Source organism: Ylistrum balloti, unplaced genomic scaffold (genome assembly GCF_031769215.1).
Source record: "Ylistrum balloti isolate Yb309-2 unplaced genomic scaffold, AGI_CSIRO_Ybal_v1 Utg370368, whole genome shotgun sequence".
Classification (NCBI taxonomy): Eukaryota; Metazoa; Mollusca; class Bivalvia; order Pectinida; family Pectinidae; genus Ylistrum; species Ylistrum balloti.
The window spans coordinates 359992-385451 of NW_026782259.1; the positions used below are offsets into that span (position 1 = coordinate 359992).

At 33.9% G+C, this 25460-nt stretch overlaps 2 protein-coding genes across 2 annotated transcripts; one reads left to right on the forward strand and one right to left on the reverse strand.

The window, feature by feature from the left end:
- Positions 1–6441: 6441 nt before the first annotated feature.
- On the reverse strand, positions 6442–16716 carry LOC132553961 (mannosylglucosyl-3-phosphoglycerate phosphatase-like). The gene is made up of 13 exons (XM_060218256.1): positions 16542–16716; positions 15431–15517; positions 12662–12801; positions 11907–12032; positions 11602–11724; positions 10968–11133; positions 10514–10609; positions 10151–10318; positions 9712–9884; positions 9012–9089; positions 8219–8343; positions 7698–7851; positions 6442–6561 (listed from the first exon to the last, which is right to left on the reverse strand). The coding sequence occupies exons 1-13, from the start codon at positions 16714–16716 to the stop codon at positions 6442–6444; spliced, it is 1731 nt and encodes a 576-aa protein (XP_060074239.1).
- Positions 16717–19609: 2893 nt separating this feature from the next.
- LOC132553927 (large ribosomal subunit protein eL13-like) lies at positions 19610–22951 on the forward strand. Its single transcript, XM_060218216.1, has 4 exons — positions 19610–19625; positions 20501–20748; positions 21309–21482; positions 22676–22951. Exons 2-4 carry the CDS (start codon positions 20503–20505, stop codon positions 22895–22897), a joined length of 642 nt encoding a protein of 213 aa, XP_060074199.1. The 5' UTR covers positions 19610–19625; positions 20501–20502; the 3' UTR covers positions 22898–22951.
- The last annotated feature ends 2509 nt before the right edge of the window (positions 22952–25460 follow it).

Here is a 25460-nt window from a genome sequence, read left to right on the forward strand (position 1 = left end):
TGATTCCAAATTCTTTACCATAGATCAGCAGACAGATTTAAAGTTTTAGTTCAACATTCTTTACCATAGATCAGCAGACAGATTTAAAGTTTTAGTTCAACATTCTTTACCATAGATCAGCAGACAGATTTAAAGTTTTAGTTCAAGATTCTTTACCATAGATCAGCAGACAGATTTAAAGTTTTAGTTCAACATTCTTTACCATAGATCAGCAGACAGATTTAAAGTTTTAGTTCAACATTCTTTACTGAAGAATCTACTGTCGAATCTCCAATTATAGTTCTTGTTCTTTATCGTACATTTTACAGGCAGACCTTTGATTTTACAGAGAATCATATGAAATTTGAGAATGTCCTATGTTGTATCCCTCAATACAAGATGGCTTCCTGTCAAGTCGTTCCTTTTTTTGGAGACCAATGAGAACTTGCATATTGATGTTTGAGAAAGATTTATCCAACACCTGTTAATTGCAATAACAAGCTTCATTTGTCAAAATCAAAGATGGCTGCTTATTAGCCATTTTTAGGTCCATGATGACCTACTGCTATTGTGCATCATTCATCGTTGTGTGTTGTCCACTTTAAAACACTACTCCTGCTTAATGCCTCAGCAAAATTCATCCAAATTTGGTCTGAAACATCATGGGGCATTGGAAATAATTTCCTAAATTCAGAAAGTTTTTTCGACCCCAAGGGACCAGGGAATTGCAACAACCATGGATTTGAACTGCCCACCATGATCTAAAATCTATGTTTAGGTTTTTTTAGGTCACCTGAACTAAGATCATAGTGACCTATTTCAATCCTTCTTTGTATGTTTTTCTTGTGGACATGTTAACATGAATAAATTATAATAGATTTTGATGTACTTGATATGCTGCCATCTACCTTGGAGGGGTTCGACAATGGTACTTATTTGATCATTGAGAGTTATAGCCCAGCACAATTTTATTACTGTTAGACCTTGTAAACATGATAACTTGAAATAAAGTGAATAAGTATGAATGGATTTTGATGAAACTTTGTATGCAGCCTTATATCATCAATTGGACCGATACAATTACAACTGACAGAGTTGTGACCCAGAACTCTTTAAATCATGTTAAGATTACCAGGTAGTTAAATGACTGTTAAAGCCCATGGGCCTCATGTTTTAATATTTCACCATCTACTAGACAAAGAATTTACACTGTGACACCCATTGAATACAACATGTCTGGTAAATTTCAACAGCATATGATGGTATGTATGTATATGATATATCAGAAAATGTTCATATTGATTACCAAACAAAATTACATCAAATGGAAATCAAATTGAATTTTAGTTCAGTTTACAGAGCTGCTGTAAGTTACAGTCTAAATGGTTCATAAAGAGAATAAGAGCATGTTTGTAAATGTATTTCAATAACAAACAACAGCTTTGTTCCGATATGTGTTTAATGTACAAAACAAGAATACTAAGAAAGTAATGGCTACATATATAAAACATTACCTGGTCTATACCCGTTATTGGCTGTTGGAATAAGATATTGTAGATACACATTCATATATCGGTTGTATTCACACAATAAACAACAATGCAGGTAGGTTAAAAATCACAGTATTCAAACAATCAATTCGTTGCTCAACTTTGGATTATCTTGGAAAAGCTAAAGTTTTACGACAAATCAACATGAAATCTCCACATCTGAACAACTAGCATTCAATAACAGTAAAGAAAACAAAGGATTTGCTACTGCAGAATTTCAAATGTGAAAATAGGCATTTTTATTTGATAGCTTTGCCGGGTCTGAAATCAGCAGTCCAACACTTGTAACACATTACCTTAAAGCTAACAGAAAGGGTTAATTGTTTTACGATTTAACCTTGGTTTTCGTACTTTTATCCTGCAGTGTTGTGTATTGAAATACAGGATTTGTTTTAAAAACGTGATATATCAAGGAGTATATAATACTGTGTTGTGTATTGTAATTAACAATTTGTTTTAAAAACCTGATATATCATTGAGTATATAATACTGTGTTATATGTGATTCAGGAGTACATTTCTTTATTTTTATTTCAAGAATAAGATCAAGACTTGATTAACACTACATTACATTTAACAATACATTGATAAACAATTTTTATTGAAAAAGTACATAAATTAGAAACACAATGGCATTGTACATTATTAAAAAATACATTGACTGTTCAAATGAATGAATCGATAATCGGTACTCTAATTCTGAAACGTCTCTTAGAGCTTTGATTTATAACGGAACACATTTCATAATTGTATTTAAGTAATTAACTTTGTTTTTATCACTTGGAATTCACAATGCACAGGATTGTCCAGTAAAAGCAATTCAATAACATTTACTAGTTTTCATCTAGTAAAGACAGTGAGGGATGGCGAAGGGGACTCATTTTATTTACACTTACAATATTTCTACCTCATAAAAAGTTCAGGAGCTGGTAATACACAACTAGCTGAAGTAAGGTTTCACTGTAGTATTGTTATACAATGGTAAATATGTATTTATGAATAAGCTTCATCACTGCACTATATTAAGCATTACAGAATATATAAAGTTTATCAACACTGGTCTTAATTAGATAATTAGTATAACACTGAGTCATTAACATTGTATTATATTTAAAACATGTGTCAACAATGTGTTTTAACTCCTTAAGCATCTCCATATCAACAAAACAACAATATACTTCAATATAAGCATTGTTTTTTTACCTGTGGGTAAGCACCAACATTTACTTTCATTGAAAGGAATATGGTATCAGCTTTGTATTTTGATAGTATGCATACTAAAGAATTGTAATTTTGAGGAAAACAAATATTATTATTGTACAACACTATTCTCGACAGATACAATTATCTAATAATATAAAATATACCAAGAATAAAAAAAATAAAAAGTGTTTACAAAATAACTTACACATAAAAAAGGGAGGACTGTCTAATTATATTCTACTGTTAACCTTGAGGGTCTGTATTCAGAGAACCTAGGATAAGGTAGTGGTAAGGTCAGTGAGTACATATTTTGAATTTTTTGACGATCAAACAGCTTCAGTTGCTTAATTAGGAAAACACTAACTACCAAGCATATCACCCAACCAACCAAGTATAGGTACAGACCTTCTTGTAGTGTTTTTAGAATCCTTTCATAGCGTTTTGATCGTGTTGAAAACTTAGGAATAGTCTTAATGGTAGTGTTCAGAACTTAGTAATAGCTTAATTTATGACATTCAAATCTTAAGATTAGCCTTATTGGTGGTATTTAGAACTTTGGAATAACCTTATGTAAGTAGTTTTAAGAACCAATAATGAGTATTGTTTTCTTATAATGTTTAGGTATACAGTTTTCAGTGAGAATCGATGAATAACATTTTAATGTTTTTCAGAACCATAAAAAAACCTTGAAAAGCCACATTTGATGATAGTAAGAACACAAGAGTATCTTTTTTCATGGTGGTAAACTCAAATATTTTCAAGTTACAACAGTACATGGCATAGTTACCTTCAATCCAGTAGGATTCATTGTCACCGAGGTCAAATTTAAATAGGAAGACATGGTTTATATCATTATGAATTATAAATCAAATGAAAAAACATTCTTGTTTAAATTTATATATCAATTATTGCTTTATATACATTTAAATTATAGATATCTAGATATTAAGTATGAAACTGATACCATACTCAACCTGTGATAAATCTCGGGACCAAAACGTTATAACCTCTGATTTAATGTCAAGGAGAGCGCTTCTTGCTGGATAATAAAATAGCATGTGTGTGTGGGCTTATTAACAGACATGTGCACTATATCAATATGAATATTGAAGAGAACTTGACCAGTACCATATATTGCTATTGATGAATTCATTTTTCAAGACTTCTAACTTAAACAACCTGAAAAGAATACTCTAAGACAAATTATTTTCTTTAAGAATTAAGTTGACGTCGATGATATTTGGCTGAACAACACAAACTCTATATCATTGTAACAGCTTACTTTACATTAGTATAGTATTAATGGATAAAAAGAACATAGAAATTGTAAATCAGAAATTTCTTGGTAACTGCTAAAGAATGCACATCAAATAGTAAAATGTAACATAAAAGGTCATATACTTGTTATGGCACAAGCTCAAAAAATAGGTTAAAAGCTACAGCTTGTATCTGAAATTAGAACAAACACATGCAGCAGAAAATGGCTACTTTAAATGAAAAAATTCTAAAAAACAACATGAACATATGCAGGCTAAATACATGTACTACTGAAGCATAATTAACAGACGCTACAAAGACAATGCTGTTTATATGTACAAGAATGTATAACTACGTATATCCTGAGTAAGGTGGTAACCAATTAACAATCAATATGGGCATTAAAAAAAAATGGATTGGCAGATACTGAATTAACGACACAAGACAGGCAAGCTGACCACACAAGACAGGTAAACTGACCACACAAGACAGGCAAGCTGACCACACAAGACAGGTAAACTGACCACACAAGACAGGCAAGCTGACCACACAAGACAGGCAAGCTGATCACACAAGACAGGCAAACTGATCACACAGGACAGGTAAACTGACCACACAAGACAGGTAAACTGATCACACAGGACAGGTAAACTGACCACACTGGACAGGTAAACTGACTTCATAGGACAGGTAAACTGACCACATAGGACAGGTAAATGGACAATACAGGGCAGGTCTACTGACCAAAAATGACAAAAAGGAAAAATGATATCAATATCAAACCGATATGTATCTAGTGGTTACAATATATCACATGGAATGCCGTTGTATATACGGGTAATCTAACTGACTGATAACAGTTATAATACTTCTAAACTTAACAACACCCAGCAGTTGGTCATTTTAATAGATTTCCACTACAAAACATTGCACATAAATGCTTCAAAACTTAACAAAAATTTGAACGCTGGATTGTATAAATATTTGATACCAGACAAACTGATTAAATGGTCATAGTGAAATCATAATTATGGGATCGTTTTAAAATCATACATCACTCCATCAAACTCACTCCAAATCATCCTTCAACAATACTGATTCAGTAACAAAGTTGCAAACTTCCTGACCTGTTCACAAGCAATTTATTGGAATAATCTCCCAGAATAAACTCATGTCGCGGGTACTCAAGACAAAAAATATACCTATGTTGAAATCAATGTAAAATTAGGCTATGGCTGACACAGCGTAAAAGTACTTCAAAATGAATTTAACAAATTTCATTTACCATTTGAATGATATTATCTATTTCTAATGTCACAAAGTCTTACTACATATCTCTATCTGTCATGGCAGAACACACCAGCAATGTGATAAATGAAAATCCCAGAGGTGAAGTATTTTTCTATTTGTAATCCACCCACTGATGATAATGACAAAAGCAAGTTTTGTGTTTCAGAAATAATGATCCTGATCTACCCCTATATACTGGAAAACTTCACCGCAGTTTTAACTGAAATGTTCATTTTAACCTTCTGCACAGAAGACAAAACTTAAAAGGAGCTTATCTTTACTGGTAATTTTATGTATTTTACAGGGAATTTCAGAATTGGCAAAAATTAACCTTTCTCTGTGAGGACAGAAAAACTATGAATAATGTTTCCCATGTACATAGTATGACCAATTCTTCCATGTGTGTGGTCATTGTGTTAAGGTGATTAATACATAAAAAGTTTTTATTTTTTCAAATGTTATAAAAAAATTGAACACAATGATTCTTAGCAAAATGTGGACAAAAGTAATGTGTACCTACTTTAATAATAAAAAAATAATTAACAAATATAACTGATAATGAGAGCACCTAAAACAATTTAAGGACATGTAGACATATAACAAATACTGTCATCAATAAAGTGATTGCAACTGTCATCATACAGCAGGCATACTTTGTAACACTTAATTTCTCATTTTTATCAGCCACATTATTCCCAAATATTTTGGCAATACAGGTATTAATGATATGACATAATGAATACAAAATGTAAAAAAAAGATACATATCTTCTTACAATGTACTTGTAAGTTTGCATTGTATTATATCTACCTCATCTTACTTACCATTATCGACAGACAGGTCTAAAAAAACTGAACACAAGGCCCTCTAGCCTTAATTAAATAAGCTGACCTAAAAAATTGTAAATGCTAGCCTTCATAGGTAAATCCCTAGTTATCTTGAGGTACATTTTCTTAAATGTATTGTAATAATTAGCAAAATGAGAGTTTAATTCAACATTCTAATTGGTCTGTTGTCAGTATACATGGACCTTTACAATAATGACTTCATCCTGAATCAAATGTCTTGTAGAAAAAGTCTAAATCTAACTTGTACATATCCAAATATTCCCAGAACAAGTAGAAGTAAGCATCCAACTTGTCCAGGTCTGTAGTTTCCAGGAGCTAGAAGAAATCAGAATCCAACTCATCCAGGTCTGAAGTTTCCAAAGAAGATTCTCGTATACAGGAATCTCTTAAACTGTGACTAGATTCCAGTCTAGACGCCAATAGAATTTGTTTCATCTGAAAAAGGAAAATTTAAAAGTGTATGGCCATAACAACACACAGGATCAACAATTTTAAACGACTTGGCAATGGAAACCATCTACCATTGCGAAAAAAAAAGAATCTAAAGAATCTGTTTGAGTACTAAAATAATCTGGAACAGGGAAATTCAAGAGAATTACGGGTATGTATGGATACCTGAATTTGTTGGGGTCACAACAATAAATTGTGTAGGCCTTATCAATATACTTTTTAGATTTTGGATTTCAGATTTTCTGATACCTTATTTTGCGAACTTGACCTTTAAAGTACAAACAAGAATTTGGAGACAACCTTCTTACAGTGGTTGCCTACCATACAAAGAGTCATCCCTCTACTATGACTTGTTATGAAGAACACATGAATGTATTCTGGACAGAAGCATGGACAGTGTGATCACTAAATGGCAGGACCCTAATAACACTAACATCCATATCAATTACTTGACTGTCATGTCCTCTAAGCTCATTTCCAGTTAAATACAGTATTCTTTCATTATATTTGTTTCACCCACTACATTTTTCTTTCTTTCTGTGAGAGATACTAAAGGATTTAATTCATACTACATTTCAACTTAAACCAGTAGCAGAATATGCCAAACTGTTTCTAACCACCTGACATGTTTGGCAAAAATCTGTTTGGTCGCAAAAAAACATTGTGAAGTTTTGGTATGGAAAAAGAAGAAAACTATCATTATTTTTCTTTTTGCTCCAATAAGCAAGTTTTGGGCATTGTCATGATTCACACTACACCTGGTAAATTTTGATGGATCAATGAAACAGATCACAAATATGGAATTCATACAACAGTCAAAGGAGTATTTCTACATACTGCCTTATTCGACAAGATAGCTGTACAAATTGGTGTTGAAATTCAGTTTGGAAGAAAGTTTTAAAACCATGCAGAATCCAAGTATAACAATTCACAATAAAAGAGGATCCCGGATATATCAACAAAAAATTATACATTTCAAATCAAAATAATTTGGAACAATCTAGAAAATACTAGGAAGATGAAATAGTCTTGCAGTGGTACAATGAAGTCATATCCATGTCTTAAGATTTTTTTCGTTTAAAATATTTCACTATACATGTTGAATTAGTCTATAAATTTACCTCATCATCATAGGTAAAAATGCGTCTCTCAACTCTTGGGGCTAGTTGACACTGCTCCGTCTCAACCTCATGCACGCTAACCTGGCGCACCAGGCGGTTAGTTAAGTTGGAACACTCAAGTGACTTGCTCTTCTGCAGAACCAGGCTCTTTTTCCTGCAGTATCACAACAAAGACTGTTCTTCAAGGCCATTTATATACCTAACCTATGTCAAAGTGAAATATGTTCATGTATATGTAACGCGTCAAATTACGTCCTCCGGAAGAAAATTTCCTATGCCTAATTGAAACAATCTTACAAAGTAACTCTTCTTCAGTATTTGTGGAAACAAAGTACCATTCAAGAAAGAACAATTTCAAGACATTAAGTTTACCATGCCTCAAAGTGCTTGACTGACAAATGTAAGAGATTCTTAGGACAAAAAAAGAGAGCTATAGAAGTAAGGAGAGACAGACGACGTCACAGCATAATACTCTCTGTCAAAATTTCTTATCTCTATGGCATTACACGAACTAGACTTACCGCACAAGACTGACGAGACTTTGTCTATGTCCTGACTTACAAGATTTGATTCCCTGCTTAATGAGGATAGACTCAAAATGATTACGTACAGCGGTACTCAAAGTGCAACACTGTTCTGATGACACCTGGCAATATGAACAATGTAATGATCAAAAAAGGAAATCAATGAAATGGTGTACACATCCTGAAATTTGATTAAAAATCACAATTAAACAATATTTGACAGATCTAATTTGAAACAAATGACCCTGATTTTACCATGTTATTGTACCATAAATGAATAAGTCTTAAAATAGACAATAGTTATTTTACAATATATACAGGACAGTCTTGTCTTCTTTATCATATTTATTCCTTCACAAGGTTTTAAATGCTATCTACATGATTAGGTACAAGGAATTCTGACAAAAGCATACCTCACATTTAGAATTAGATTGACATAATACAGTCAATATATTTTTCATTTATCACATTACATTTTAATTGAATATCTAATGATATTTTATGATTGATTTCTGATACAGGATTAAGTATCCTCTACACCAGACTTGAAATGAAATATTTGCTATATGTTCTGGCCACATAGAAGGTGAGTAAATGATAGAAATCTTAGCTTGGCTGATTTCAGCAGTTTTCATATCATATAAGGAATAACAATGACTTTGAACTCAGCTTCAGATTATTTTCAAATTCCAAAGTTCATCAGATTACATTTTTTTACATATATAATAATTTATTTATTCGTTGTTGCTTTGTAACAAAATATAAGAACAAGTTCTCTAATATTACTTACAAGGATGTCACAATTCTTGAAAACTTCATATCCATCTTTACCCGAGGCAATGTATTCTTTAGTGCACAAACTATAAACCTAAAAGACAAGAGTTCTACAGATGTCATAGAGACTGTTAAATGATATAGTTCCTAACACAAATGGCTCCTTAAGATATAAACATAAACATTCCTTAGAATTCCAAGCAGGGACCTATTACAGTACAGAAACAAGAAGATAACTTCAGGCAGCCATATTTAATTAGTGACCAAATAAAAATTCAAACTTCAGGTGGAGAAGGATGCGATAAATATCCAATGAAAAGTTTCCTGAAAAATCTAAACATTTTTCAACAGGTACTTTGCCTCATAAAGTGTCAACAAAGGGTAACAATATTAATTTGGGTATGGGCAGGTGCAGCAAGGCAATAAAGCAGGACAATATGGCGAGACAAGGCCTCAAGCTCAAGCTAAAGTTGTAGAATAGTACTAGTATCTCTGTTTAGATTGTCCTAATGATACCTTGTTACTTTTGTGATAGTGAATTAGTAGTTATACTGGTCCAATGGAATAAAAGATTGTGACACTATAGCGTGATGTGGTACAGTCCATTGTTATGATAAACTAGTCTAGAGTAGGAGCTACCAAAGGGATGAGAGATCCCTGAGCCTTTGAGGATAATGTAAGTCACTTAAACTATATGGAGACTAGTTTCACTTTACCTTGTCAAGAATTAGATAATCCTCCTGTACTTTGACCAGGGCTGGGTCCACTCTGTTACCACTTGGCTTACTAGGATCAAATCCATAGGACATACCAGATACCTGGGGAAACCTGCCTTCCAACTTTGGATACTGAGAAACACCATTCTCCAGAGCTTGCAGTATCTCTTTTCCTTAAATTATTTAAAGAGAGATATCAAACAAATGTCTCCTTTTCTATTTTGTAGATTTACTTTCAAGGCTTATATAACAACTCTGGTTTTTCCTTGATTGAGTATTTAGCGTCATACTTAAACTAGGAACAAAATTCAAGAGAAAAATTTCATGCAGAAACCATTCCATCATTTCATAACAACATGTACTTAAGTCTGTATATATATATTTTTACAAGGAAAAAAGGAAGAAATAGCAAAACTACATATGTATTTGTATTTCTCACCTGTGACTTTTAACACAACTAGAGGATCCACTAGAGGAAGAATAGTAAGTAAGTCTCTCAGTTTGAATTCTCCCTTCTCATGTATTCTGTCCGAACGGAAAGTTCCCGAGTTCAACAATGCCACATCTGCTTTTGAGATCTCTAGCATGACATCTGTCACTAAGTTACCTAGAAAAATCAATGCATATACTCAAAGTCGTTACTTACATTCAGAAACCAGATATATGACAGAGTCTAACACCACAATCTGTAGAGGACATCTAAACCAAAGATTAATCTGAGAAAGTTGTATTCACCAGTTTCAGCATAAAAACCTGCCCTCCAACAAAGCACAGGTAAATCAATATCATAATGAATACACACCTAAGTTAGTTTCACTGGTACGTATAGCAGAAAATCTGCCATCCATTTCTACAGCCATTTCCCCTAAATGTTCATCCATCTTACTCTCAACTTGTCCTAAAACATCAAAAGGTATTTTATCACCAGCATGAACTTACCAAGCAATTTTCATATATCAAACACACTTGTTATAGATATACCAAAACATCTCTTAAAGAGGAAAATCTGGTGTGATTACCATGTTGTAACCTCTGTCACTTCTGTTAAACAAAGAAGATTGAGTATTACATATCATTTCTTTCTACATTGTAGCCATCTTCACCTACATCATATGTTGCAGCAGCTGGAGTACAGGGATATATTCACATACAACATTTTTGTTTCAAATACTAGACAGAATATTGGGTTAATGAGAAGATAAACTCAAATATAGCTTTCTCTAATCACTTGATTAAAACAACACAAGACACTGTACCTAACAACTGTTGGACAATGTCCTTGACCTTTTCGTTCTCCTCCCAACTTGAGTCAAGGTCAACCCTTTTGATATCCAGATGAAGTCCAGACTCATCCTTCCCCATTGTGATCTTACTCAGGTTCCTAAAATCTGTTCCACTTTTCACCACATACTTTCCATTAATCTTCAATGAAATGTGTTGTCATGTAACATATAACTATGGTTAAGTGGAACACCATCACTACTCTCATCCTACCACACATCACCACTTAACAATAAGATTATGCCAAAGGATTTTTATCCGATTAAACATCTTTTCTGAATATGTGATAATCTCCTGAAATTGAATATGTATATCAAATTAGGTACGGATGTCGAAAAGGAGGACAAGGTAAGATGACTTCATTGAAATCAGACATGCTCACAAATCAAAATATTAATTATGTGTTTTATTGCAAATTTATAAATTTCAAGAAAGTTACACACAGTAAATTACAAGGAATGGGGAAAATTATTTTCATTAAAGAAAAGCAATTGATGGGAGATGTTCAATTATTATAGCAATGAGATCCATCAAACAGTTCCATTTATTAATATAACGAACAGATGCTTCATATAATCAAATATAAGTCTTATATTGTAAGCTATTTACCATTTCTACACCATAATCATGATCATGGCCTCCAAGGATCAAATCAATTACATCACATTCTTCTGCCAGGCGACGATCATTTGGCCACCTCATGTGTGTCATCGCTATGACGATGTCAGCCCCCTATATAAACAAACCAATAACAGACTGAGATTCAGAGATTTGGAGTCTGACATGACAGAACTATGAATACTGTGTTGAAACAAAAATGATGTTGCCGTAATAATTGCTACACTCTATCTGTGTTGTAGCTACGACAGTGTCCGACTCCTAAACAAACCAATAACACATCAAAGACAGTCTACCTGCTGTTTTAGAAGATTTCCCAACTCTTTTCCTCTCACAACAAAATTCTCAAAGGTAACATCCTCTGGATCCAGTGTAGCTAATGTGTCAATCCATTCCTCTTCTACCAGTCCAATAAACCCAATCTAGAACAGGCAGTGTACAAACACAGCTGAGTGAATCATACTTCATTTTATATTTGGCCTCATTTTCAGGTGCTCCCATATTTGGAAGAAATAAAAAAATGACATTGCAGATAGTTGCCTTTTTTTGTTAAAGTATACAAGAGACCTAGAAGGTCTGTACTGATTACATGGATATCAAAGTGTAAAATTTAAAATAGAAAGAATCAGCTGACCTTGTGCTCCTTCTGAAATCAATGACAAAAGGATGGGGATTTACATCCATAGACTTCAATTGGGGAAAATAGCTAGCTATTTGGTATATTCAAAACAATCCTTTTACAAGGCACAACCACAAATACCACTGAGTCAATAGAGAAAGAACCAGCCAATAGGTGCCTCCTTCAAAAGGAGAGAGAATTACAAGGTAATAGGTATAAATCACTCGGCTATATTTTTGTCACTGAGATTAAGATTAAGAAGAAAAAGAATTTGATACTTGATAAAGAATTGGCAAGCAGTATTTTCTTCTCTAATCAAATAAATATTCCTAAAAGTGAAAAAGTTTATGTAGTTAATTCCAAGCCACTGTCAGTAATAATATTAGTACTAGTGAATCACACATATAAATGGTACTATCAGCCTAATATTACCTTAAATCCCTGCCACGCCATCATGTGTGTCACTTTTCCTTCTGCCAGCGACTTTTGCGTGAGGTTATCCGTAACATTGCTTATAAGCCATGGAAAATTAGTCTGTTTTCTAAAGTTTTCTAAGTGATCAACTCCAAAATCTTAAACAAAATGCAACATTCAAACATAGATCACAAACTGCTATGCAGACATGCCATGTTTTATCTTACTTTTGTTATGAGGAGAGCTGGGTGTTATCAATAATTTTGTTAACATATTTTAGAAATTAAAGTATTAAAGAATTTCAGGCTTTAGAAAACCTCCAATGCCATGCACACACACTTGTAAATTGTTCGGTTTTCAATTTCTGTATCAGACATAACCTAACAAGTTGTATAAAGTCAACCTCACTTATAACAAATCTCTGAGGATCACAAAAAGTAGTAAAACACTTTGTTGTTTCCAGACACTGTTGCTTCAGTTCTGACTACACAAGATATATACAGTAAAAGGTCTTGTTGTTTCCAGACACTGTTGCTTCAGTTCTGACTACACAAGATATATACAGTAAAAGGTCTTGTTGTTTCCAGACACTGTTGCTTCAGTTCTGACTACACAAGATATATACAGTAAAAGGTCTTGTTGTTTCCAGACACTGTTGCTTCAGTTCTGACTACACAAGATATATACAGTAAAAGGTCTTGTTGTTTCCAGACACTGTTGCTTCAGTTCTGACTACACAAGATATATACAGTAAAAGGTCTTGTTGTTTCCAGACACTGTTGCTTCAGTTCTGACTACACAAGATATATACAGTAAAAGGTCTTGTTGTTTCCAGACACTGTTGCTTCAGTTCTGACTACACAAGATATATACAGTAAAAGGTCTTGTTGTTTCCAGACACTGTTGCTTCAGTTCTGACTACACAAGATATATACAGTAAAAGGTCTTGTTGTTTCCAGACACTGTTGCTTCAGTTCTGACTACACAAGATATATACAGTAAAAGGTCTTGTTGTTTCCAGACACTGTTGCTTCAGTTCTGACTACACAAGATATATACAGTAAAAGGTCTTGTTGTTTCCAGACACTGTTGCTTCAGTTCTGACTACACAAGATATATACAGTAAAAGGTCTTGTTGTTTCCAGACGCTGTTGCTTCAGTTCTGACTACACAAGATATATACAGTAAAAGGTCTTGTTGTTTCCAGACACTGTTGCTTCAGTTCTGACTACACAAGATATATACAGTAAAAGGTCTTGTTGTTTCCAGACACTGTTGCTTCAGTTCTGACTACACAAGATATATACAGTAAAAGGTCTTGTTGTTTCCAGACACTGTTGCTTCAGTTCTGACTACACAAGATATATACAGTAAAAGGTCTTGTTGTTTCCAGACGCTGTTGCTTCAGTTCTGACTACACAAGATATATACAGTAAAAGGTCTTGTTGTTTCCAGACGCTGTTGCTTCAGTTCTGACTACACAAGATATATACAGTAAAAGGTCTTGTTGTTTCCAGACGCTGTTGCTTCAGTTCTGACTACACAAGATATATACAGTAAAAGGTCTTGTTGTTTCCAGACGCTGTTGCTTCAGTTCTGACTACACAAGATATATACAGTAAAAGGTCTTGTTGTTTCCAGACGCTGTTGCTTCAGTTCTGACTACACAAGATATATACAGTAAAAGGTCTTGTTGTTTCCAGACGCTGTTGCTTCAGTTCTGACTACACAAGATATATACAGTAAAAGGTCTTGTTGTTTCCAGACGCTGTTGCTTCAGTTCTGACTACACAAGATATATACAGTAAAAGGTCTTGTTGTTTCCAGACACTGTTGCTTCAGTTCTGACTACACAAGATATATACAGTAAAAGGTCTTGTTGTTTCCAGACGCTGTTGCTTCAGTTCTGACTACACAAGATATATACAGTAAAAGGTCTTGTTGTTTCCAGACGCTGTTGCTTCAGTTCTGACTACACAAGATATATACAGTAAAAGGTCTTGTTGTTTCCAGACGCTGTTGCTTCAGTTCTGACTACACAAGATATATACAGTAAAAGGTCTTGTTGTTTCCAGACGCTGTTGCTTCAGTTCTGACTACACAAGATATATACAGTAAAAGGTCTTGTTGTTTCCAGACACTGTTGCTTCAGTTCTGACTACACAAGATATATACAGTAAAAGGTCTTGTTGTTTCCAGACACTGTTGCTTCAGTTCTGACTACACAAGATATATACAGTAAAAGGTCTTGTTGTTTCCAGAGTTTTAATGTTTCTCACATTGTTATTTTGAAGTAAACAGTATTCATTCCTTCATTTATTTTTAGTAAATATAATGTGATGTACTTTTACAATAGCATGCATTTGTTAATGTTATAAGTAATTCACTCTAAACAAGCACAAACCAATCAAATTTTAAATCTGAATGGGTTGAAAGTGCCTTCTTTATCTAATACATTGTAGTGAGTCTACCAAATTTCCTATAGGACACAATAGTGATACAATATTACCGCGGTAATTATTTTGCTGTTTTTTACAATGTTCGTTTAAGTTTTACTCGAAATCTAAAAGTAACACTGTCACTTCAAATAGAGATTGATATAAGGGACATCAAAATAGAAAGCGTTAACAGCTTTACTTTATCAACACGGGAAAACTATAATTGGCTAGAGAGTTTTAGACCAATTATCAGTATAAGTAATGTAATTTTTTCAAGGCAATTTCATGGATTTTTTTAATTAAAGAAACAATTCACACCATCACAATCAATAATAAGAAAAGTTCTTACCAAAGTCATGATTGCCATAGACTGCACAGTGGACTCCTATAGCATTTAGTATGGGAATCATCTGTTCTCCTTTCATAAATATACTTACTGCAAAAATAAATCATTTGAGAGTTAAAAATACCTATCACATTGTCTTAACCATCACTCTTACCAGATCTAAGATAAATATTGCATCAGGTCTCTTGTATGAGATCTCAAAAGCATTTGGATGAAGATAAGATTACTCAACATTTCTCTATTTAATTTTCTGAACTTAACCACTACAGAGAGTTATATGTTTCCATAATTGTTGTACAACAAATTTTCAAGGACTAAGGAATCACTTAAGAGTCAGCTTATTAGAGATATGAATTAACATAGGTTTTGCTTGGCTATCTGCTTCCCTACATCCCCAGGTGTAAATCATCTAAGAATTGTAGTTGTGTGCAAATGTTATCTATATATGTGATAATTAATCATAAAGTGACAGTCTCATCTGTTGCCATGACAGATGTTTGGGATAAAATGTTCATGACATATAAACAAGGAATAAATCCTGAATGATAACTGGGGCCCTAGATTACTTTCAGAAGTATGATTGTATTCAGTTCATTCCAGCAATTGTACTTAATTGTGCTAAATAATGGATATTGCATTTCTTTATAGTAAGATTTATACTCTCACAACCAATGATTCAGTTACCTGATAATGGTATATTCTAGAAATTATTATGACAGATGTCTGTTGTTGAAAGTGTTGTCCATAAAGGAGAAGATTCCTGTTCTATTGAAATACCAAGGATCTCTGCATCAACTTTTTATTCATACTTTGCTCTTTCTTAATTGATTTTGATTGCACACATTAACTAAGCAGATTAACATTAATTCCTCACCCCTGCTTTTCTTATTTCAAATGATTATAAGTACTATTTTTTACCCTTAAACAATGACAAGAAAGAGACCACAAAATCTGACCATGTGTAGTATGTGATGGTGTGATAGAGTGACAATATAAACAAAACTGTGGACGGATCATGAGATATCTACACATACATTTCTATCATCCTACCCAATACAAGTGTAATTATCAGTTATAGTTAAATAATATTTATAATACAATGAATACAACTTACAAAGAGATGGGTTCAAAACATCTCCACTAAATATGACAAGGGGATTGAGATGCTGTGCTTCACACTGCCGTACATAAGCCGCCAGCCTTGCTGCTCCTCCTCGGGGCTCATCCTTCTGAGGTTCAATGTTATATACATCATTGAAATGGATTATTGTTATTTCATTGTTGTTCATATTGAAGTTGTTTGATATCTTCAGTCTTCACTTCATAATCAAGTTGTCTGTCAAAAACAAAAACAGTGTTTTGTATTTTAACTAATTTGACAAAAGCTATACTAAATACCATCAAGAAAAAGCAATAACGAACTCTGAACTTTCAAAATCCAAGATGACTGTCTGTATGCCATTTTGTTTTTCTATTCCATCTCAAATTAGTCTCAAAGGCTACATGAGAAGAAAGAGATCCAACATCCATGCTCAAAATCTGGTAGCTCTGTTAGTCATTTTTTATTTCTCAGTAAGCCTCAAATCAAACTGACACATGGGGCCAGGTGGAACCTGAACAAAAATGTTAGAAAACATCGAGATGACCTAATAACCAGGGATACAGGTATAATATTAAAGAGAAATCTTCTCAGCTGTCGATTGTTTTTCCTATTTCCTTCCTCTGGAATTGCATGTCTTCCATGTTTGGATGGTTCAATCATTGCATTGTGGTTAATGATTACTAGAAGTCTGGAATTTGTCAATCTTATGACTTACAACCTGCATGCTCCAGATGGCTAGATAACCTCCTTCATGTGCAATGTAATGATATTTTTTTTAGATACTAGCATTATTTCCTTATATCACTGTCCACCATCCACTATTTCACAATAAAATTTTCATCAGTTTTTTCTATTCTATCCAAAACATAGTATCAGAAGAATGGATGAGATAAAACAAAATGGCAACAGATGATATTGTTTCAATTTCAAATAAAGATTGTAGGTAATATCTAGTCATACTTCTATTCTGTTGAGTACATGAAGGTATATGATAGGTTAACAGACAAAATGATTCATACATCAAAACTAAACATCAATCACAAAAAAATGTTGACTATATTAAATGTTTATACGCTAATAATGAATTAACAAAGTCATTCTGATGTATTGTAAATAAGCTGCATCAATCAACAAAGCTAGATATGTGAAAATATCTATGATATTTACAAATATCTATGATATTTACCCACTTTGGTGTATACTGTGATTTTTAGACAGCTCTATAAGGTTACCGTGCATAACACTAGTCTCTTATACAGTGTGAACTGTACTTAAGAATAAAGTTGTAGATGCCTCACAGCTGCTAAGTATCAAAGTGACTTAATCCTATTGAATATCGATCATCTTAACATACATTATCTTCAAACAAAATGCTCTTTGCAATGTGTTTCACATCAAAGTGGAATAATTCTAAAACTTCCAATATCGAGTTTTTCACAAGAGGTTCACTGGGTCTGTATGATTGCTTACAATATCACTACATAAATTAATCAGAAAGAAGTGTACTTCAAGGTACTGTAAATGATACATGGGCCAGGGCATGTCCATCAGGGCATGATCATCAAGGCACAACCATTATGATGTCAGTGAACATTGTTGGGGTGGGGTATAGAAACAGATCAGCGTAAAAAAAGGTAGTTTTACTTGATACATGTCTCTGCCAATAATGAATAATTCACTTTACTGTAAAAACCTACATAATGTGCAAAGTTTTTTTTTAGAAAACAAATGTCCAAAGTTTGGGGTGTGCATATTACCTAGCTATAGGTTTTCAAGGGTTTTTTTCCATAGAATAATCAATGGTGTGAGGCCACCATCATTGGATTTGACCATTTATTTATGAACAAAAATAGTAATAAGATCATTACTGTATATATTAATGCAAACTATCAGAGATCTTGCAAAACCTGGACAAAGTGTTTGAAAACGTGATAGCAACAATACAGACAGAAAACTAACAATCAGCTAAGACAGTGACCTGTTTGGGACATTGAAAAGTCTGTTGATTATCATTTGGTTATCTTTTGAAACACTTACATGTTTGACTGTTAAGAAACTGACATGTAGTTTAAAATAATCAAGTTGAAATCTGCATAAGACAGCAAAATGCATTGAATGGATTTGAACCAGCCATGCTAATCCCTGTGGAACTAGCGACACTTTGATCTCAAGCTGAACATTCTATTGCTTGGCTAATGGGATATTCCCACTGGTCACAGCTAGTAAGGCAACCTGTACTCTCAACTTTTAAATTATCAGTTTCTAAGTCTGTGATATTATATGCAATTAATAAAGAATAATTATATATACAGTACACAAACCAGGACCCTTTTCAGTACATGTACTTACATTTGCAGGAGTTCACACAATACACTTTTTGAAATGATAAGATCCATGCAATGCATTAACAGGATACACACAGTTTGTCACTTCCTTTATCTACTTGTGTTCATCTACTATACAATATGCATAAGGAAGGTATACTGATGTGTATATATTTGTAGTTTCAACTGATTTATTGCTACTGACATGATTTGGAAAGTAATAAAGGTAGACCATACACAGTGTACACATTGCCAGCCCTGTGGTCTCATACACACAGGTGCTTGCGAATTCACAAACAACATTCCACAATATAATGGTCACGTCAGGTAATGAAATTTAAAACAAGTAAAACATATTTCCACGGATATTTCTTATAAATGGATAACTTTCTCGGTGGCTGTAACAGAATAAGCTATCAAAGGTGACCAGTGATTACCTTCTACTGTCGTCATATACTAAATAGAAATCTTCAGTTGCACGTCCCTACGTTCGCGAGAGCAACATGTTAGAACTTTAGCAGACGACGCAAGTGTCTATTCAGTTGAGAAATAGTTGAAATAAACACCGCACGGACAGACACATTTTTGTCATGAGAAAGCATGTTAGTACACCTGAGAATTTATCCAAAACGACGGCAAAGTTAAACGAAAACTTAGTCTTACCTCTTCAAACATCACCTGGCGATATAAACATTGGCGGCGCTGCTGTGCAGTGTTGATTTCCGTTGGAACTCTTTTGTACTTCCTTTTCAATATCGGCCATTCTGTGACGGTACGTTACAGTTAAACGCCCGAAATAAATCCTATTGTATACTGCCAATCTCTGCTAATTTTACACAGTAAAAGATCGAAACGAGTTAACAGATATTCCATTCACATCCTTAGTTGGATATTTTTTATTTATATCTGCAGATTATGCTTATTATCGTACGCGAATGCAGCCAATTTACCGTGTTGCTCATGCTTCGATGTTGTAAATAAAAGTTATACGACTCTGTTCACGTTGTTAAACCGAAGTACCAAGCTAATATTTTTTAATCTGTAGGTTAATACGATAACATATTGCTTTCGTGTGACAATTTAAGGGAGGACGAGATATAGATTGTGGAACGTAAATCGAGAGAAGCTACTCTATCGTCGATCGTTAATGTTGACAGTAACGTCTGCAAAAATTCTGATTGTGTAAATGCTAATTTTGTAGAGTGGGGAGGTTGTCTCTTCAATTATCCTCGTTACGATTAAAGGGTTGCTAAATTTTTTTAAGGAGCTGACACGGATAATGACAAATACAAACACTTAAGATGTCTGACGTTCTAGCCATAAGAATATTTTAATTCCCAATAGTTTTCACAAGACTAAGAAGATGCAATGATTATACAATATAAATAAACAACAGACAGTTAGTTTGTGATACTCTACTTGACCTGCTCTAATGACATTGGTTATATATATATATATATAAAATATCCCTATTCCATGCAGTTTTAGTAGTATAATAATTATATTTCACGCATAGAACATTTGGTAAGTTGTTGTCCCAAGAAAAAGGACCATATATTTCAGGACAATTGTGAGTAAATTTTACCACTGTTTTACTTATAAACAAAATCATCATGCTTTAGTAATCAGAATGAAATTTGGTTGTAGCCATGGCCCCAAAGAGAGCAAATGTGGTGCCAAATGGGCACTTCCACAAAGATTGGCAGCGTTTCGTAAAAACATGGTTCAACCAGCCCATGAGAAAGAAGAGAAGGCATCAAACACGTGTCAAGAAAGCTCGCACAATTGCTCCTCGTCCAGTTGCAGGATGTCTTAGACCAATTGTTAGATGCCCAACATTTAAGTACAACACGAAGCAGCGAGTTGGAAAGGGTTTCACCCTGGACGAACTGAAGGCAAGTCTTTTGAAACAGTTTTCATTAATTGGATTTAAAGGTGATTAAATTTAGATAGTAGTCTTGTTTGCAATTGAAATCAGATTGCTATTAAATTGCCATAATTCAGTCATGATGAATTGAAAAAGACCATATAAAATATTATAGCACAATTTCATACTGACTGAGCTGAAGAAATATAGGCCTTTAAGCTTAACTTTACTGAGTAGGATTATGAAATACTTTTGACTTGCTTACTTACTGATTGTACCATAGGGATGAAATCATAATCATATCAACTACCTAGGGGCACATTTCCTACTGACAACATCAAGAAGCCAGTCCTGATAGCAATATTGAACTGTGTACCATTTTAATGCAAACTGACCTGAAATCCTACATGACTTAAAAACATTATAACATGTACAGTGCCAATTTCATATATTACGAAAACAAGAACCTCTTTAAATTAAAGTTAAGTATGAAATAGGATTTTCTAATGTTTGGTAAGCATTTCCAAAACACCTAAATGTGTCAGTAAAAATAACTTATTTACATATGGCCTTTATTTGTTAATACAGCAAGCTGGTATCAACAAGAAGCTGGCACTGACTATTGGTATTGCTGTTGACTACAGGAGGAGGAACAAATCTGTTGAGTCGCTCCAACAGAATGTTCAGAGACTGAAAGAATACAGAAGCAAACTCATCCTTTTCCCCAAGAAGCAGAGCAAACCCAGGAAGGGTGATGCTACTGTGAGTTTTCATCTGTTTTAAAGAAATGTAGTTTGTTTCTCTTGTTATTAAATATGATAAATAGATGTTATGGTTTTAAGATGTGGTACTACTGTTCAATACATGTTGTGGTAAAAACAATATTGGGATAGCAGTCTTTGTATGGCTATAGTATCATTACTGTCAATGGTAAAGAGCACAAGCTTGATGTTTTGGTTTAGTGGAAGCAGGTTGGTACCCTTATTTGTCTGTTTTTGAATAAATGTTGTATCTTGAGGACCTCTGAACAGATTTTGTTCTTAATATCATCACATGAAGTTAAACACTCTATACTAAGATAGTTATCAGTCAAGGTTAAATGGTCAAAGGTCACATTTGAGTGTAATAACTCTGTGAAAGGATAGCCACATATACCACTTGACTAGAGGTTTGTTTTTGCTTAGACTGGATTGGCTTAGTGCAAGACTATTATTACAGAGGTGCCAGATTTAAATCCAGTTGAAGGCATAGAGGCAAAGAATGATATCTGTTACACTGGCACCCAATTAGGAATAATCAGGTGTTTCTTTCCCATTGCTGTTACCTCAGGAAACTGGTGCATTATTTCCCAGAGAGGTCCTAAGTTCGAATGCTTGCAGAGGCATCAAAGTAAATAATGACCTCTATTACATCAGTAAACCCCAAACAAACTGAAACTGATCAGTCTAACCTGAAAGTCTGCTCAGACCAGTATCAGCGTAAAGTCGACCATTTCACTTTATTTTCACATGAATTTTAAAAAGGTTCTTACACCGATATATTTGCTGGAAGAGTGGATAGATAGATGTTGCATCCCCCAAACTACAACCGAAATTTCATTTAAATAATTTTTTCTTTTTAGCAAATGTCATTAGTGAAATATACCCGGAAATGTTTTTCATAGGCTGTAGTCAAAAATCAGTTGTGTTGTTGCAATACAAACAGTGACCTAATGATTGAACATGGCTGCCTCTGTTTAATTTTGTCACCCACATTTTGACTTAAAACAAGTCAAGAGATCAATTTTTTGTGTTAGATTAAGTATCATAAATTTCCTATGTGATGTTATGAAACTTGTCTCCCAAAAATAAAATCTTTTTCATAAATTTGATTTGAAATGAAAACTCGTAAGGTCCTTTATGCATGCCTAGGCGGAATCTGATCATATTAATAAATGTAAAATTCTAAAATTTCAGGCTGAAGAAATGAAGATGGCCAAACAGTTGTCAAGCTCTGTGATTATGCCAGTGAGACGAGTTGCTAAGTCCGAGAAGGCTAGGGCCATCACAGCTGAGGAGAAGAAACACAGTGTATTTACTGCCCTGCGAAAAGCTCGTGCTAATCAGAAGCTGAAGGGCTTCAGAGAAAAGAAAGCCAAGCAGAAGGCAGAAGAAGAGGCTAATAAGCCTAAGAAATAGACTACGTTATTGGTTTTCTGTGATGGAGCGTCCATTAAAAGCCTGTACAAGTAATCAATGTTTTTGTGGTTTTATCTTCATCACAGTATGAGTGTATTGTATTTAAGTCTATCCAATTTCTACATTTACTATATATCCTTTTCAAAAGGGTGAAAGGGATCATGTTGGGATCTTTGTGAATACAAATTACAAATCTTGAACAAAACAAGAATTAGGTTGGAACTCCTTGTGGACAGTTAATACACAAATATTGAAAAACTGCTGTTTTCTTGATAATTTTAATTGATAGCAAAGGATTTCTTAGCAAGCTAGACATTTAAAGATCATTTACATTTGTTAACTATGCAACATAGTCTAGGGTAACGTAATACAAGTGAAGGCCACACACTTTATAGCCTTCTGGGAGACTACACAATGACAGATTACCTGTGGCCTGTATATAGTGACCACAGCCCGTTATGTATAATATACACATTTGATTATGAACGAATCTAACTTTAAACACTGTCCCGTATATTTCTTGAGACCTAATTTCATGATGGATTCAAATTTGCTATCATGGTTTCAGGTGCAGATATTATAAGATCTAGGATTAACTACAGTAAGATTGTATAAACCAGCATCCCTTGGCAACTGAGGACATCAGTTTCAACTGCTCTGATTATCAAACAATGGAAAATTTATCAAGTTATTTTATTGATCGGTTGCCACATTGAAATTTTTGAACCCACCATCATGCAATGAGATGGCAGGATTTTCAAATGGTCTGTTCTCTCTAATCTGTGTAAATAATTCTTGTTATTTATAATTACATGGATCTTTCTCAAATTTCATAGGTAGGTTTCCCTTCATTCCTGTTCAGAACTTAATGGCTGAGAGATGGCCATCTTGTATTTTGAATACAAAAGTTTATCATTACTCTGTTAGAAATCTTGAATACATCTTCCACAAATTTCATATGTGTGTATTTCATAGTTGTGCCAGTATGTTTTTTGGACTGATCTGAAATACAAAATGGCTGATGAGTCAAATACAGCATCAGTAATATGAACCCTGTTTTGACATCTCTTGGGAGTATTTTTAGTGTACACTGTTTTCCAGATATTGACTGCAGTTCTGAACTGGACAGATAAACTTATATATCTACACTCAACGAAGTAAGAATTGAGAAAGTAGTTTTGTTAGAATTGTCTTGAAATATCTTCACGAAAATCAGTCTCACTAGTAATTAGTACAGATGATCGTTATTTTCAAAGTGTTGGGACTAGTGATAGAGACATGCTGTCCATTGGAGTAAAAAGTTGGTGAAAAGCTGTTAATGAAGATCAGATTTGTTTTGCTGTTAACACCTCAAAACATGTTTAAATCGAAAAGTAACATTTGAAGTTTATGGCCTAATTTTACCATCAATGTAGAAAGGTAACATTCTACATCGCTGACTCAGAAGAGGAGTGTTTTGATCACCTTTCTTTCTGCAGTACATCTTGTTATACTTGCTTACATGATAACTATATATGTCGTAACTTTCTTCATAGAATAGTTTGTTGCTCACCAGGTCTCCAGTATAAATTTTGTTTTGTCTACAACTTCCCTTTAAAAGGAAGACCTCAGTGAGAGGTTAGTAACAAATTGTAAGAAAGAAGGATTTCTGAAGGGATGATTGGATTTTACTCAAATTTGGTCTGAATCATCCTTGTTGGAAGGAAAATCAATTTCGTAATATAGAAAAAATATTTTTAAAATTCTTTATCTTTGGGGCTGTCTGCATCCTTGGGTGATCAATTTTGTAGAAGCTGTGGGTCTTGGTGGGGTGGGGGAAGGGCCCCTTTGGTGAGAGGGTGTAGTCCAATAGTGGAAATAGAATAACATCTTTTAAATACTGCTTTCTCTGGAATGACAGAATTTCATCATCAGATTTGATCAGGAGAATTTCTAGGTCACCTGAGATGAAGTTTCAAGTGGCCGATTGCAATTGCTTTTTGTCTGGCATAAACAATTCACATTTTCAACTTCTTAAAACCAAATGGCAGGAAGTGCTGATATTGGGCCCATAGCACTCTTGGATAAATGACTACTTAGTTGCCAAAATGAATGACCTTGACCCACTTTCAAGGTCACAGGTTTCAATTTTGTTGAAATCTTTAAACTGCATTTTTTCAATAATCAAAAGGCCCAGAGTGCTGATATTCAGCCTGTAGCATGCTAGTATGAAGGATCACAAAATGTTACAATGAATTACCTTGACCTACTTTCAAGGTCACAGATAAGTCAAAATCTTTAGCTGACTTCTCAATAACCAAAGAACCAAGAGTGCTGATATTTGGCCTGTAGTTTGGTGGCATGAAAGGCTACCAAATATGTTCATACTGTTGACCTTGACCCACTTTCAATGTCACAAGTATCAAATATGTCAATATTTAAACATCTTCTCCTTAACAAAAAGGTCCTGAATTAGTGCAGCAGATAAATGACTTTTTTCAGGTGAATCGTTCAAAATGTGATACAAGCACCAAACTTGGCACAAATACTCATTGTGGGTTACTTGTTTGAAAAAATACGCTGG